The 13,620-nt window shown below is 26.8% G+C and overlaps 2 protein-coding genes across 2 annotated transcripts; both read right to left on the minus strand.

The window, feature by feature from the left end:
• Window positions 1-7,323: 7,323 nt before the first annotated feature.
• On the minus strand, window positions 7,324-8,852 carry LOC103498784 (cytochrome b5). Its single transcript, XM_008461519.2, has 3 exons — window positions 8,565-8,852; window positions 8,176-8,242; window positions 7,324-7,691 (listed from the first exon to the last, which is right to left on the minus strand). Exons 1-3 carry the CDS (start codon window positions 8,649-8,651, stop codon window positions 7,450-7,452), a joined length of 396 nt encoding a protein of 131 aa, XP_008459741.1. The 5' UTR covers window positions 8,652-8,852; the 3' UTR covers window positions 7,324-7,449.
• A 1,329-nt stretch (window positions 8,853-10,181) lies between these two features.
• On the minus strand, window positions 10,182-13,620 carry LOC103498785 (protein TILLER ANGLE CONTROL 1). Its single transcript, XM_008461521.2, has 5 exons — window positions 13,536-13,620; window positions 13,338-13,383; window positions 12,602-13,212; window positions 12,107-12,266; window positions 10,182-10,476 (listed from the first exon to the last, which is right to left on the minus strand). The coding sequence occupies exons 1-5, from the start codon at window positions 13,539-13,541 to the stop codon at window positions 10,463-10,465; spliced, it is 837 nt and encodes a 278-aa protein (XP_008459743.1). The 5' UTR covers window positions 13,542-13,620; the 3' UTR covers window positions 10,182-10,462.

A 13,620-nucleotide genomic window follows, 5' to 3' on the forward strand; every position in this document is an offset into this window, starting at 1 on the left:
TTTTCCTATTTTTTAATTTCCGTTTTTAAGGTTATGTTTATTAAAAATAGAAAACCATATTTGTTTGATAAACTGATTTTGTTTTCTGTTTTTAAAAGGTAAAACATATTTTTTTAAAGCTTTCTTTTTTTATTTTCAAATTTTCTTCGTAATTTTAAAAAACAAGCGAGTATTTGATGTGAGTAAAAATTAGTTGTCAAACACATTTATATTTTAAAAATTGATTGAAAAACAAATGAGTTACCAAATAAATCTTTTAACTTATCGAGAACAACAAATTCAAGAAAAAGTCAAAAACATATTTTCATATAGTACAATTAAAGAGTTGCCCAGCTTTGTTGTGTTTGTTGTCTATTTATGTTAAATATATAAATGATCTTTAAAGCTCTATCTTTGTCATAAACTTCGAGTGGCCTATACTTCCAAAAACTCAATTATTTTTGTACCATTACTTTCAATCTATTTCTATGATTTTCACTTCTCATCTCTTCATTTGTCATTATCAAAATTTACTTTTTAATTGGTTTCATCATTCAAATATCTAAAATCTCATAGAGTGTGAATTAAATTTCATTAACTTTTGTTTTCATGAACAGAGTTGACCTAAAATTGCATTTGTACCATGAGATCAAGATTTTCTCATCCTTTATGTGGATTGCATCCAAATACAAATTTCATAAACTAACTCATGATGTGATGAAACCAATTGTAGGGACCATATACATGTTTGATCTATCAATTATTGAATTCGACAACCCTTATGTGTATGTACCTAATGAAATTCTTATCACATTAATTCTTTTTTCATATTTTTTAAACTTCTTTTAACCTCTTGTACAAGAACGTGTGTAACGGCCTATTCAACTATACCACTCAATGTATTATATATTTTCTCTCTTTTAGTAGTAGCAGTATATATTTGGAAGATTGTTAATTTAAGCATAGCTCACAAACAATCGTACATAAGGTCACTAATTACCACTTTCGAAGAATCACAATTTAATTCCAACAATGGTAAGAACAACAAAGCAACAACTTCAAGAAAACAAGAAAGTTATTAGAAATCACACTCAACATCGATATCAATGCTATAATTTTTTTTTTCACTTTCATAAATGACAAATCAAAACCAACAAACTTTACGGATTTCTCAATGGAATCTCTACAAGTACGAAAGATGAGATTACTATTTGTTCATTTCATTGAATCTACCCAAATCCTATTTAATATCTATTCAACTAATTTTTTTTTTTACTTCTTCATCAAACTAGAGAATGACGTTGAAATATGCAAATTGAAAAATAGTACCTACATGATATTTTTGAAGAAAAAAACTACGTTACATTATTTAGGATATTGAAATGGAGAGATCGAAAAGAGTCCTTGACAAAGAGGGAATCGAAGATTGAACGGAGATTTAAATATGAACAGAGATTTGTGATACATAGTCCATTCAAAATATCAAGAGACACCACAATGTTGGTTAGATATGTTTTGCTAATTGACTTTAGGATCGTAACTCTATGGTTATCTATTAATATTTAACAATATCAAGAAATATTTAATATGATTTTTTATTATTTATTACTAATACTTTAATTAATTATACATTAATTAATTACTTTTAGAAATTACAATAAAATTATTAAAATGTCGACATTATAGTTATAATTAATGAATTTTTTAAAAATAATAAAAGGACTATTTAAATTTTATGACACAAAAATTTACTACAATTTATTTTGCCATAAATCTAAAGTGTTTTGTCCACTTTGTCCTTTTTTACAATTCTCCTTTGACCAATCTCAAACATTTGTATAAAAATATATAAATATCACCCATTTTCTTTTTTAAACAAGGAATAATATACATTTTAATAGATGGTTACAACAATTTATTTACTATATAAAATTAATTAGTTAAATATCATTGTACACAACATTTTGTCAAAACAAACATAGTTCAATTATCATACAGATTGTACTATCGATCTACAAATAGGAGGTTCAATTCTTCCATCTCACATATTATATAAAAAAAAATATGAACCCAGTCACCACCATCGTTAAATAAACATAGCATTTAATTGAAGAAATATTAGCAAAAATAGGCTTAACTTAAAAAAAAAAAAGAGAGAGAGAGAGAGAGAGAGAGAAATTGGCATGTTTTGTCTTTCTAGAGATCGAAGGTTGGATCTATCATCAGTATCTTTCGTTGTGCTGAAAAAGGGTCAAATATTGATCATCATGCATGCATATGCAAATTATATAAATATTGAAGAGTGTGTATATATAAAATTTGAATGGATAGCCACACAAGAAAATCTATATATATGATGGGAAAGAAACATTAAAGATTGAAAAATAATGCATAAAAACCTATCACTATTGATGAGATATTAAAGAAAGATTTGGAGAAGGCAAAAGCCAATGAAGCCAAAGCATTAAATGTTGTAAAGTTGTTGTCACCAATTTGGTTAGTGAATTGAAGATGATAAACAAAGTTAGAAGGACAATGGAAATCTCTAGCCCAATTGATGATTCTTGACAATGACTTTTCACCAGCCATTTGAAAATGATGAGAAACACCTCTAAATTTTATAAAAATATTTTCATATAAAAAAGGAAAAATAAAAATAAAAATAAAAATAATAGAAAACAAATTTACATTAATTTTGTGTGATTATTTATTTAGAAATCTTTCGTGGCATCCTCTTGACCCTTACGTAATGATAGCAACCCTTAAATAGAAATTATTAAAAAACATATAAAGTACTAAATATATATATGTATATATATATATATATATATATATATATAGCATTATGTGTCACCCTTATGCTTTTCAATTTAACGGTAAGATTGTGTTATGGACCAAGTCACACTTTACAATTATTTCTTTTCAACTAATTAAAGTTTGAAATCATAGTTAGATTTGTGTGTTTTATGATAAAAATAAGATGTGACATTAACTACATCTTTGGAACTGTTTTCAAGAATTAATCATTTTTTTTAAAAAAAAAAATTTGATTTCTTGGTGAGTGTTTTGTTAAAGTTAAATGTTTTTCATGTATAATCATTTTAATTTTTAGTTCTAACGTTTTATTTATAAGTAATTTTGTATAATAAAAGTTAAAAATGAACTTTTGATGATTTAAGAGAGATTTTTTGGGCCTATATTCGAAAGAGATGATTTAGATTTAATCAAAATTATTTTTAATATATCAAATTACTTACCAAATATCAAATTTGAAATTTCAAACACCCAAAGTGATTTTTAATTTAGAAATTGATTTCCAATTTAGATAGTTTAAATGATAATGTTATTAAATTAATAGATAATTGTAACGTGTAGTACTTTGAGAGGTAATAATAACATTTTTAAATTTTTGAAAAGAAAATTGCAAACATAATAAAGTCAATAATGTTTATTAGATGGAAGAATTCGATTAAAAAAGAAAAAAAAATAATTGTTTTAAAAATTGAGGAGTAAAGATGCATAAGTTTAAAACAAAATGAAAAAAGAATGATGCAATTGTGATGTTATCTCATTCCAAAAAGTGGGGGCTCTTCTCTTAGCTATTTCTAAGTTCAAAGGTCGATTTCAATGACGTTGGGATGTTTCTATCTAAATAAGAAGACTCCCATTTTTATTTATTTATTTATTATCATCATTTTATTTTTCTTCTGTGTTTGTTTCTTTCTCATGTCTGCTGAAAGCAAAGTTCACATTTTTATATAAATTTCATTTTTACATACAAGATTTGTTCAAACTAAAAAACCATTATATAATTTCTGACTTGTATTACTCTTTGTTTTCTATTTCAAATTATCAACTAACTTTCATTTATCTTCTGATTTTGAAGGATCAATTACTTTTATATATGTGTGTGTGTTTATTTCGTCACATGGTTCTTTCCTTTAACATTAGAAGTTTACACCCCCTTTACAATTTATTATATAACCAAAAAATGACTTAAGTTAAATTAATTGTTAAAATTAAATTTAATATTATTATATCAACGACATGCATTTCTCCTTCCTTTTGTCATCTTGGCCAACAAAAAATGAAAATCAATATTAATTACGAGAAGTTTTTAACACAAGACGTGTATTAGTATCATACTAAATCATCGTTTCACCTAACAATTTAAGTTGATGGAAGATAAATTTAATATTTTATCCCTACTTAAGATTTCTTATTTTTTAACGAATATAAGTAATAACTATTTTTGTTTCTTTAAAAAAAAAATCCTAAACTTGTGTTTTATAGTTTAGAATTATTTCCATTTAATTTAGGAGAAATTATTATAGATAGTATAAAAAATAAAACTATTTACAAAATATAACAAAAAAATTCTAAAGGAACTAAAGAGAGTTTTATGAATTTCGTTATAATTTTTAAATAATTTTAATAAAAATATTCCTTTCTTTCTTTTTTTTTTCAATATAGTTTAAATACAATATAGTTAAGTAATTTATAAAATATAAATCTAACTCATTTACTTATATATAAATATAACAATAGTAAGCCAACCAAAATTTAACTCAATTAGCATCCTTATGAGATAATGATTTAAATCTTCCAGCACAACTAGCTTAGAACTAAAAATAATGTCACACGGTTTTAAAATACTAAAATGAGACTATATATTAATGGAGGTTGTTAATTAGCAAAATTAATAGTAAAATATTAACTAGTTCGAACAAGGCAAAAGTTTAAAAAATACTAAATATACGTAGAGTTCCTTTTTTCAAATTCTTTCTTTGCTGATCTTGAATTTATAGGGGTTTATAAGTTGACATTGTTTATAGATTAATATTGATAAATGATGACTTATTTTGTAATTTGTTTTTGTTTTATTTCTCATTTAAAATAATAATGTATTGAGTAGTAGGACAATAATCATATTGTTTTAGGTTAGGAGAGCAAAAACATAGAGGAGGATTTGTAAGGTACCTATTGATTTGTTGAAAATCAATAATAAAAGAATGAAATTAATTCTCTTTCAAATAAATAAATAAGTATAATAAAAGAATGAAGAGAATACAAAGAATACGAAGATTAGTATTATTTCTAAGTTCTTTTTGTTGAGGAGACGTGTAGGCAACTTTTTGTAGCTCTATGTTTCATTAGAAAAGTATTATTTATTGGAAAAAATTGGTTTCTTAACATGATTTTTAATTAGTTTTTCCTTCTGAAAATTATATTAAATGACAAAAATAATTAAAAAGATTTTATCATAGGTACGATATACTACTATTTGTATTTATATACGTTATGATAAACATCAATAATAGTTATTATTGTCTATCGCGAGTTATCACAAATAAACATATTGATTCCTATATTTGTAAATATTTCGATTCATTTTATTATATTTGAAAACAACTATTTTTTTCTCTCCCCTGTAGACGCATTATACGTTCAACTTACTTAATTTTTGTTAAAAAAGTAAAACTTAATTAACTAAAAAAAGAATAGAACCATAAAAGACCTCTAATAAACGATAGACAAAAGGGTCATTTTAAGCTCCATTACTTTAGAGGAGAAAGAGAGGCTTCAAATAAAAGAAAAAAAAAAAAAAACGAATCACATTACAAACTTCAATAGAGGTATACATTTAATTTTCAAAACCCGCTATATATATATATATATATATATATATATATATATATATATATATATATATATATATATAATGATAAAACTTTTAAAAATATTTATAAAATATAACAAAATCTAGATTTTATTAATGATATACATTGATAAATTTCTATTAATATTTATCAATATTGCTGATATGCATTGATAGACTTTTATTAGTATTTATTAATATCACTGATAGACACAAATAAAAGTCTATTGATATTTATTAATGATAGATCTAAAATTTTACTATATGTTATAAATGTTTTAGTTCATTTTGTTATATTTGAAAATGTCTTTCATTTTTTTACATCTTTGCTAGGATAAAAAAACCCTTTGGCATGAGCTAAGATAGTTCCCATTTATGTGACTTGATCGATTGAAATGTTTTTATGGTTGATTTTTTTGGGTAATTCACACATATAGAACAAAATTGAAAATATTTACGGCCCGTATAACAAAATAAAAAAAAAAAGCTTACAAAGCTCGTATAGCTTAAGTTAAATAATTTTGTTATAAATCCTAGATTTGTCCTTCGAGAATTTCTATCCTATGTCTATTTTGGATAGACACAAATAGCAGTGTACCTATATTTATCTCAAATATATTTATTTATACTTATTACTTTTCTCTTACTTATCTTATCTAGAAAATGTATCTTTGCATTAGAATTAGGATCATCATCTAAAATTTTACTATATTATGTTAACATTTCTAACAATTTTGTCATTTACAATAATTCTTTTGATCGAATGTCTATTAATTAATTTAGAATAAATAAGTAAAATTTTTTAAATTAATTTTAATAGTGAGTCAAAAACAAAAAAAAAAAAAATACTGACATCTAAATACTTGAAGGAAAAAACAACTAAAAGTATATATTTAGTGAATATCAAATCTTAAACTTAGGGATCAAATTGAAATAAAATACAGATCTAAAGGTAAAATGATATAATTTTGGAACCGATACAAAATCAAAATCAAACTCAAGTTTGGAGGCTAAAAATATAACATTTAAAATTTAGAAATTTAATAGAAACTACGAAAAGAAAAATAAAATTACGTAGTAGTTAAGAATTTAGCATGTTGGGTAGGATTAAACATTTTCCAATCTTCGAACAAAGGGAGGTCCTATCAATTTGACTAAAATGTTTAAACATATTTCAATTTACAAATGAAGGCTTTTGAATAACATATGGTAGGCCAAATAAGAGCAACCAAAGCAAGCTTTTAAAACCCATGTGGATCCACTCTTGGGCCTAATAACTATGAATTAAATTAGGGCATACATATGGTTGATGGGAAATTGTGTCTAGTAGCTTATACTAGCTCGACCCGGTCCAATCTTAAAAAGTAAAAACTTTGATCCTAGTTCAAGGGATGATTAAAACATTAAAGAGTTCAGATCGAATCAACTCAATCTTTAATTGTTTAGGTCATGATCCAATCGAGTCTATGCTTGAATTTGAACTTGGTTCATCCATTAGATTAAGCGATGTAATAATAATTGTTTAATCATTTAAAAATATATATAGAATTTCAATTCTCAATAAAAAAAATTATTACAATTTATTTAACTTATTGTAATTTATTTTATCTTTCTACAGTTTCTTGATCAAATTATTAATATTTAACAATCCAATCAATTTGACAAGAAAACTACAATCAATTAAGTTCATGATAAAGACGTAAAAATTCCATTGAATCATTCAATAATGAAGTTGCTACAAATTGTTATTGTATAGCCCATAGGCTATAATCCTTGTGGGAAAGTAAAATAGAAATGGAAACTTATGAATTTTAGGCCTTAAGTTTGAAGTAGGGAAACGCAAAAGCCAAGGCCAAGAGCAAAATAGGGAGTAGAACATGGATGGGTGAGAAGGAAAATAGACTCGGAGTTGGCTGATATGGTGTACTTTCCACGTAATTTTGTTTCTTAGGGAGAGTCGACATGTCGATCTTCCCTATTCGATACATTTTCATCTTCTCTTGAGCTAATTCGCTATGTCCAACGCTCTTAAAATCAAATGTCGCATCTTTTTCTGCATATATTCAATTTTATCACGTTAATTAATCCGCAAACATAATTCGACTCTAGTCATCATCAAAATGATAAAGTAATAAATACAAGGAAAAAAAAATGTAATACTAACAACAAAGTTAGAAGCTCAATTCATTTTTCTGCTCCAACTAGTGACAGCAAGAAAATCGAAGTTTTAGCCCTCTCTTTGTATATATACTGCTATGTGACTACTTAAGCAAAATGTTAAAATTGGGCCGTGATTCCATAGTCGTTTATGCAAAAATGTCTTTGAAAAGTTACATGAATCTTAATATTTCAAAGAAACAACAGAAGACTAATTTTAAGATCATTTCTAAAAGTATATATAAACTAGAATAAAGATCAGTAAAATGTATACTAATGAAACCAGGTTAATGTGTGCATATATAAAACATTAGAAAAAAGCATGCAATTGATTAGAGATGGATTTGTATGATTATAGAAATGGGTGTGTAGCATCTCACCCACTGCAAGTAGCAGAAGCTCATCGCCACCTGGATGGTCCGGCAAAAATGAAGTCACATCGTACACCTAAAAACAATTCATTTACCAAAGCTAGGGTAATACAGAAACAAAACAGCAAAACTAACAAACAATCTAGAAACAACATCATAATTCACAATAACCCTCCAGAACCACTCCAGACAAGGAGTACTGATAAGACAACAACACTCACACTACTCTTCTAAAACTTAGAGACAAGAGAATGCCTTAGAACATTATGAAAACGTGAGAGAGAAAAAGATTATCACGCGGAAGAAACTTCTGTAAGATGATGTAATAGAAGCAATGAATATGTGTTGTAATTAGAGACAGAGTTCAAAAAGAAGAAAAGGGAAATTGAAGAACATACATATCCAGAGATTATAAGCCAACAATCCTTCTGGTGGTTGTGCTTTGCAACTTCATCAAAAGAATACACTTTTGAATTTGAATCCATTTCCTATCAACTTTTTTTTTTTTTTTTCTAATCCTTCCCTTGAACAGAGTTTCAATATTTTAGACCTTAAATAGAAGAAGATAAGAAGAAGAAGAAGAAGTAGAAGAGATATCAAAATGAAAAGAAAAGACGGAAAATATTGAGAGCAATACAACAATTACTTCTAAATGATTGCTTTAGAAAAAATGTTGCATTTCTGGTGTATTTATTTTAGCTTTTGTTGTTTAGTATAATATTTTATATAGGATGGAAAGAACAAATCTCTTGGCCTTAGAAAGAAATATCATGTCAATTATTGTAATCCTACACTTTAATTTGATTCATTTTTGACTATTTTAATTTTTATTGATTCTCTAAACTTGAGACATTTATTAAGGGAGTAATTATTGGATTAATTTTGTTATATAATTAAATAATATAAAAATGGAAAAAAAATGTTTATATTAAGAAATAGTTGGTGAAGAATAAAGGTGGAGTAGATCTGATGCCAATCCACGTGAAAAACGACTAAAGAGTCACGTCCACATTTTTCTTTAATAATTATCTCTTGGGCTAAAAAATGTTGGGTCCAAGCCCATGGGTTTCTTAATTCCAAATATATATATATACACGATACTATTTTTAATTAACACTTGATAGACTCGACAAAGTTGATTTTTGAATTAAATTCTCAAAGTATTACATCGTATAATGCAATATAAAATAATTTGCAGTTATAGAAATTTTTTAGATCTAATTCTCGATGTTAACGAGTGATAAACTCTCTATAGTTGATAGATGCAATAACAATATCAATAGATTAAGGGACAAATGCAAGGACATTATTGATAAAAATATTCTTAGAAACAACGTTATACAAATTAGAAAAACATATCTAACCGAATCATAATCAATAATATCTTTTTCAGATAACTCTAACTTAGAAGAACTATTCACACTATTAATGCTATCAGAATCTAAGACTAAGGCAACAAAAGAAGAATCAAAGATATGCAAGGAAAAAAAAGGTGTCGTATGGTGTTCTAGTCTTGTCTTTGAGGTAGAATCAACCTTCTAAATTCTCTAAAGTTGAGATAAGAAAAGAATTAAGAGTCTCACACATTTAGAAGAGGGCAAGTTTATCAACTCAAATGGTCTTCGATTGATATGAGGAACGATCAAACTTTTATTGAGGATAAAATTCTTAAATTAAGGACCAGGAACCTAAATTATTTTTCATTAAGTTGTTGTTAAGTCGTTCATGTATCATACTTTTGATCATTAGTAAAATTATTTTTCTTTATTGAACACTCTACTCCCAAACATGTTAAGAATTTGACATTGAAAAAATTACGAAGACTAAAAAACTATTTATGAAAAATATAAAGATGGGTTAATTCTTTCGTTACTAATTAATTTTGAGATTAATATTGTACCGAAGTGAGTTACTATAAACATTTGTGTTTTTTTTTTTCTCTTTTTGTTATGGTGGGCGATGTTTATATAGGATTATATTAGGTGTCAAATAACCTTGTTTCAAAGAGCAAAATAAAATAAATAATGTGAAGATATATTGATTGGAAATGAATAATTTGAGAGCAAACTAAAGAAACGATAAATGACAGATAAACCACAATTCCATGACTTTGTTTGCTAAACCCAAAAACAACATCAAAAACAACTTACAAGTAGTCTTAATTAAAAGCTTCATCATATACAATAACACCTAATGAACAAAAATAATAATAAATAAACATTGTTTTCAACAAATTCCCACAAGAGATAATTAAACACAATTCATTAACTTAATAGACACCCATTAATTAAATCCATCAGGCAATTGCATCTGCATGTAAATAAACACATAAAAACCAATAAGTGATTAGACAAAAACAAACTTATAATAATAAGATATCAAAACTATTTGAAAAAATAGAGTAAAATCCATCTCTCTATATTTTATTTAAAATTTTTTCTAACCAAAAGTCAATCCAAAATGAGTATTCAAATAACACCTCGTTTCTTAACTATCATATTTAATTTTTAATTCGTATCTACGTTATGAAAATCAAAATTTGATGGAAGGAAAAACAGACTTTAAGTATAAAAAAATAAAACGATTTGTGAAACGAAACCTAGATAATAATTCACATATCCATTAGACATGTGAGAGCCCACCAGATTAGACGAGTTTGCGATATTTAATTAATAGCAAAGAATTGTATGACAGAGGAAAAAATATTTGTGACTGATTTGTTTGACTGTTTCTTACTTGGAATTTGCTTTTGTGTTGTTTGTGATGAAATGGCCCATTAAATTTCAATGTCACATGGATCAAATACAAGGACAGTAAATAATGACACTTTTCTGTATGTGATATGTGCAAGTTTAATCTTCAATCAAATCCCATTTGAACCATGCATATAGAACTTTGATTGAAATTTGTCCAATTGAGAAAAGTTTGATAAAAATATTCAAATGTTTTTTAGGGCCTACATTGCACAGTTGTGTTCTCACCATGATATACCCCATGCTAGGTTTGTTGGCATAGTGAAAAGTTTAGTGTTAGGTGAATCCATCTAATTTGATTTTAGGTTGAAACTAAAGTTGAAAATTAGCTGTAATCAAATGAACCAATTAAATTGGTTCTAAAGTTATTTGAAAATGATAGAATTGGATAATTATTAGAAACAAATAGACAGAGAATTGACTCAAATTTGATGGGTTCGATTGTTTTTCATTTCTCATCTTTTCAATTTCTTCTATCATGTTATCAACACTTTAGAGTCTAATTCAAGAAATCAACGTGTCTAATTCAATATCAACGTCTATTCTGATAAATGTTTAATTTTTTGTTTTGGACTTCTTAAATTAAAGCTCATAAATATCAATTTCATCCAATAAGTTTTTACCTTTTGTTTATCAATTTTCGATTATGTTTTAAAAAATCAATTTTCAATTTTCAAAATTTGTTTTTTGTTTTTTTTTTTTTTATCATTCATTTAGTTAGGAGTCCACGGAAAAAAAAAAAAAAGATAAACAAGCATGAATTTCATAAACAAAAAGCTAAAACCGAAGGCACCATTTAATAATCAATTTACTTTTTAATTTTTATCTTTTACACATTATACTTATTTTTCTAATTTTCGATTTGCATTTTTTTTCTAAGTCAAGAAGATGAGTACTTAGTAATTAATTTTTAGAATTTTTTTTTCAGGTTTTCAAAATTTTGGATTAGAAGTAGATTTCAAAGAAATATTTTTGTAAGCATCACTATTTTAAAAATCTAAAACAAAAAATTTCAAACGTTTACCAAACAGAATCAAAATCTTTAAAATAAACCCTAAGTCAAAATAACCCTAAGTCAAAATAACCCTTAATTAACCTAAGTTGGGAAACTTAGAGTTTAGAAACGTTGATATTTCTTTTGTTTCTGTTTCTTGGAAAAAGAAAGAAAAAAAAAGAGTAAAATTTACCTTGAGTTGGGAGAAGAGAGATGGATTCAAAGGATTGAAAGGGTCCATTGTTGGGGATTATTCCTATTTGGTGAGTTATTAGGTCAGAAGATGGTTTGTTGATGATGATCTTGTCTTCAACCTCTGGATGGATCTTCCTCTTCATCATCCTTCTCATCAACTGCAAAAACGTACACGTGGCATCCCAATCATACAACAATACAATAATTTCCTCTCTCTCTCTCTCTCTTTTTAAATTTCCTTTTTGTTGTTTCTTAATAAATTCTATTTTCTTCTTTTCTATAAACAATACCAAAATGCATATATGTTTTGTACTTGTGGATTCATCATTTTATTTTCAGGTTGCTTTTGTTGCCATCTTTTTCCTTTCTATTATAATCAAAATCTTTCACGTGACATTTTTCTTGCTTATTAATATTTTTCTTCTAGATTGGATTTGATCGAAAAAAGAAAAAAATAATATAGACGAAGAGCCTAGAAGAAAAGGTTACTCACTCGTTGAAAGTTCTTAATAGGGTGTGAATCCTCCTTAACTCGAGGGATAAACTTTTTGGCAAAGGAGAGACCACTCTTACTTCTCACATCAGCTGTTTTCTTTTGAAGCACTTTATCATCCTCAAGTGCTTTTGCCACATCTCTTGCATCAGCTAAGAACAAATCAGCCAGTGTAATTCTCCTCTCCCCTTTCTTCTTCTCCTCCTCATTCTCCATCTCCATAATTGCATTGTATTTGATCAAATCGTCTTCTCCTTTCTCAACACTTACATCCTTTGATTTGTGTCCAAATGCTTTGAACATCAAAGGGTTTAGTTCTTCGTTTTCCAAGTAACCGATAATGTCATCATCTTCATCATGAACGAACGATTTCTCTTCTTCTTCCTCGTCTTCGTAGTCGTCTTCTTCGCTCTCGAGCGCAAAATACTCCTTTTGCTCGTTTGACGGTTTCAATGATTCGAATCCAAATGTGCCAATGGTGAGAATGCCATCTCTCCAATCATGAATGGCTTCCACATGATCAAACGCTACTTGCTTCAACAATGCATGCCTGTCCACTTCATTAATGCCTACACTTTCATTCTTCTTCGTCGCATGTTGTGCAAAACCCTCTGAAAAAAACCAAACATTCAATTTATATCTCGAACATAACTTCAATAGATAACATATGTATTTTTTTGAAAAAAATCTACACCCAAATGAAGAAATAATAGTAATAAAATGAGAGAAATTAAACCCTTGAGAAGAGAATGATGAAAAGTCTTGTGCACCCAATTGAAGATCTGAAAAGGAAGGAAATAAAAAGAAGAAAGTGGTGGATTAAATTAATCAATCAAGAAGACAGTATGCAATTATGGAACGAATAATACTACTAATAAGAAGAGGCCTATAAAATGCAAAGTGTTAGGAGGTTGTTCATGATAATGTAAAAGACCTTCATTTTTGTTGAAAGTAGATGAATTAGAAAGCAAGAAAGAATGGGAAATGATTATGGGGAGATGAAAGAGGAGGTACTGAGA

Source organism: Cucumis melo, chromosome 11 (genome assembly GCF_025177605.1).
Source record: "Cucumis melo cultivar AY chromosome 11, USDA_Cmelo_AY_1.0, whole genome shotgun sequence".
In the NCBI taxonomy this organism is placed as follows: domain Eukaryota; kingdom Viridiplantae; phylum Streptophyta; class Magnoliopsida; order Cucurbitales; family Cucurbitaceae; genus Cucumis; species Cucumis melo.

Coding starts and splice junctions, on each gene's coding strand:
- LOC103498784 (XM_008461519.2), bottom strand. CDS start 8,651: ATGGATTCAAATTCAAAAGTGTATTCTTTTGATGAAGTTGCAAAGCAC. Junction 8,243..8,564: donor GGCTTATAATCTCTGGATAT/GTATGTTCTTCA, acceptor AATTGTTTTTAG/GTGTACGATGTGACTTCATT. Junction 7,692..8,175: donor GCTTCTGCTACTTGCAGTGG/GTGAGATGCTAC, acceptor GAATATATGCAG/AAAAAGATGCGACATTTGAT.
- LOC103498785 (XM_008461521.2), bottom strand. Junction 13,213..13,337: donor TCATCATTCTCTTCTCAAGG/GTTTAATTTCTC, acceptor GGTTTTTTTCAG/AGGGTTTTGCACAACATGCG. Junction 12,267..12,601: donor CTATTAAGAACTTTCAACGA/GTGAGTAACCTT, acceptor ACGTTTTTGCAG/TTGATGAGAAGGATGATGAA.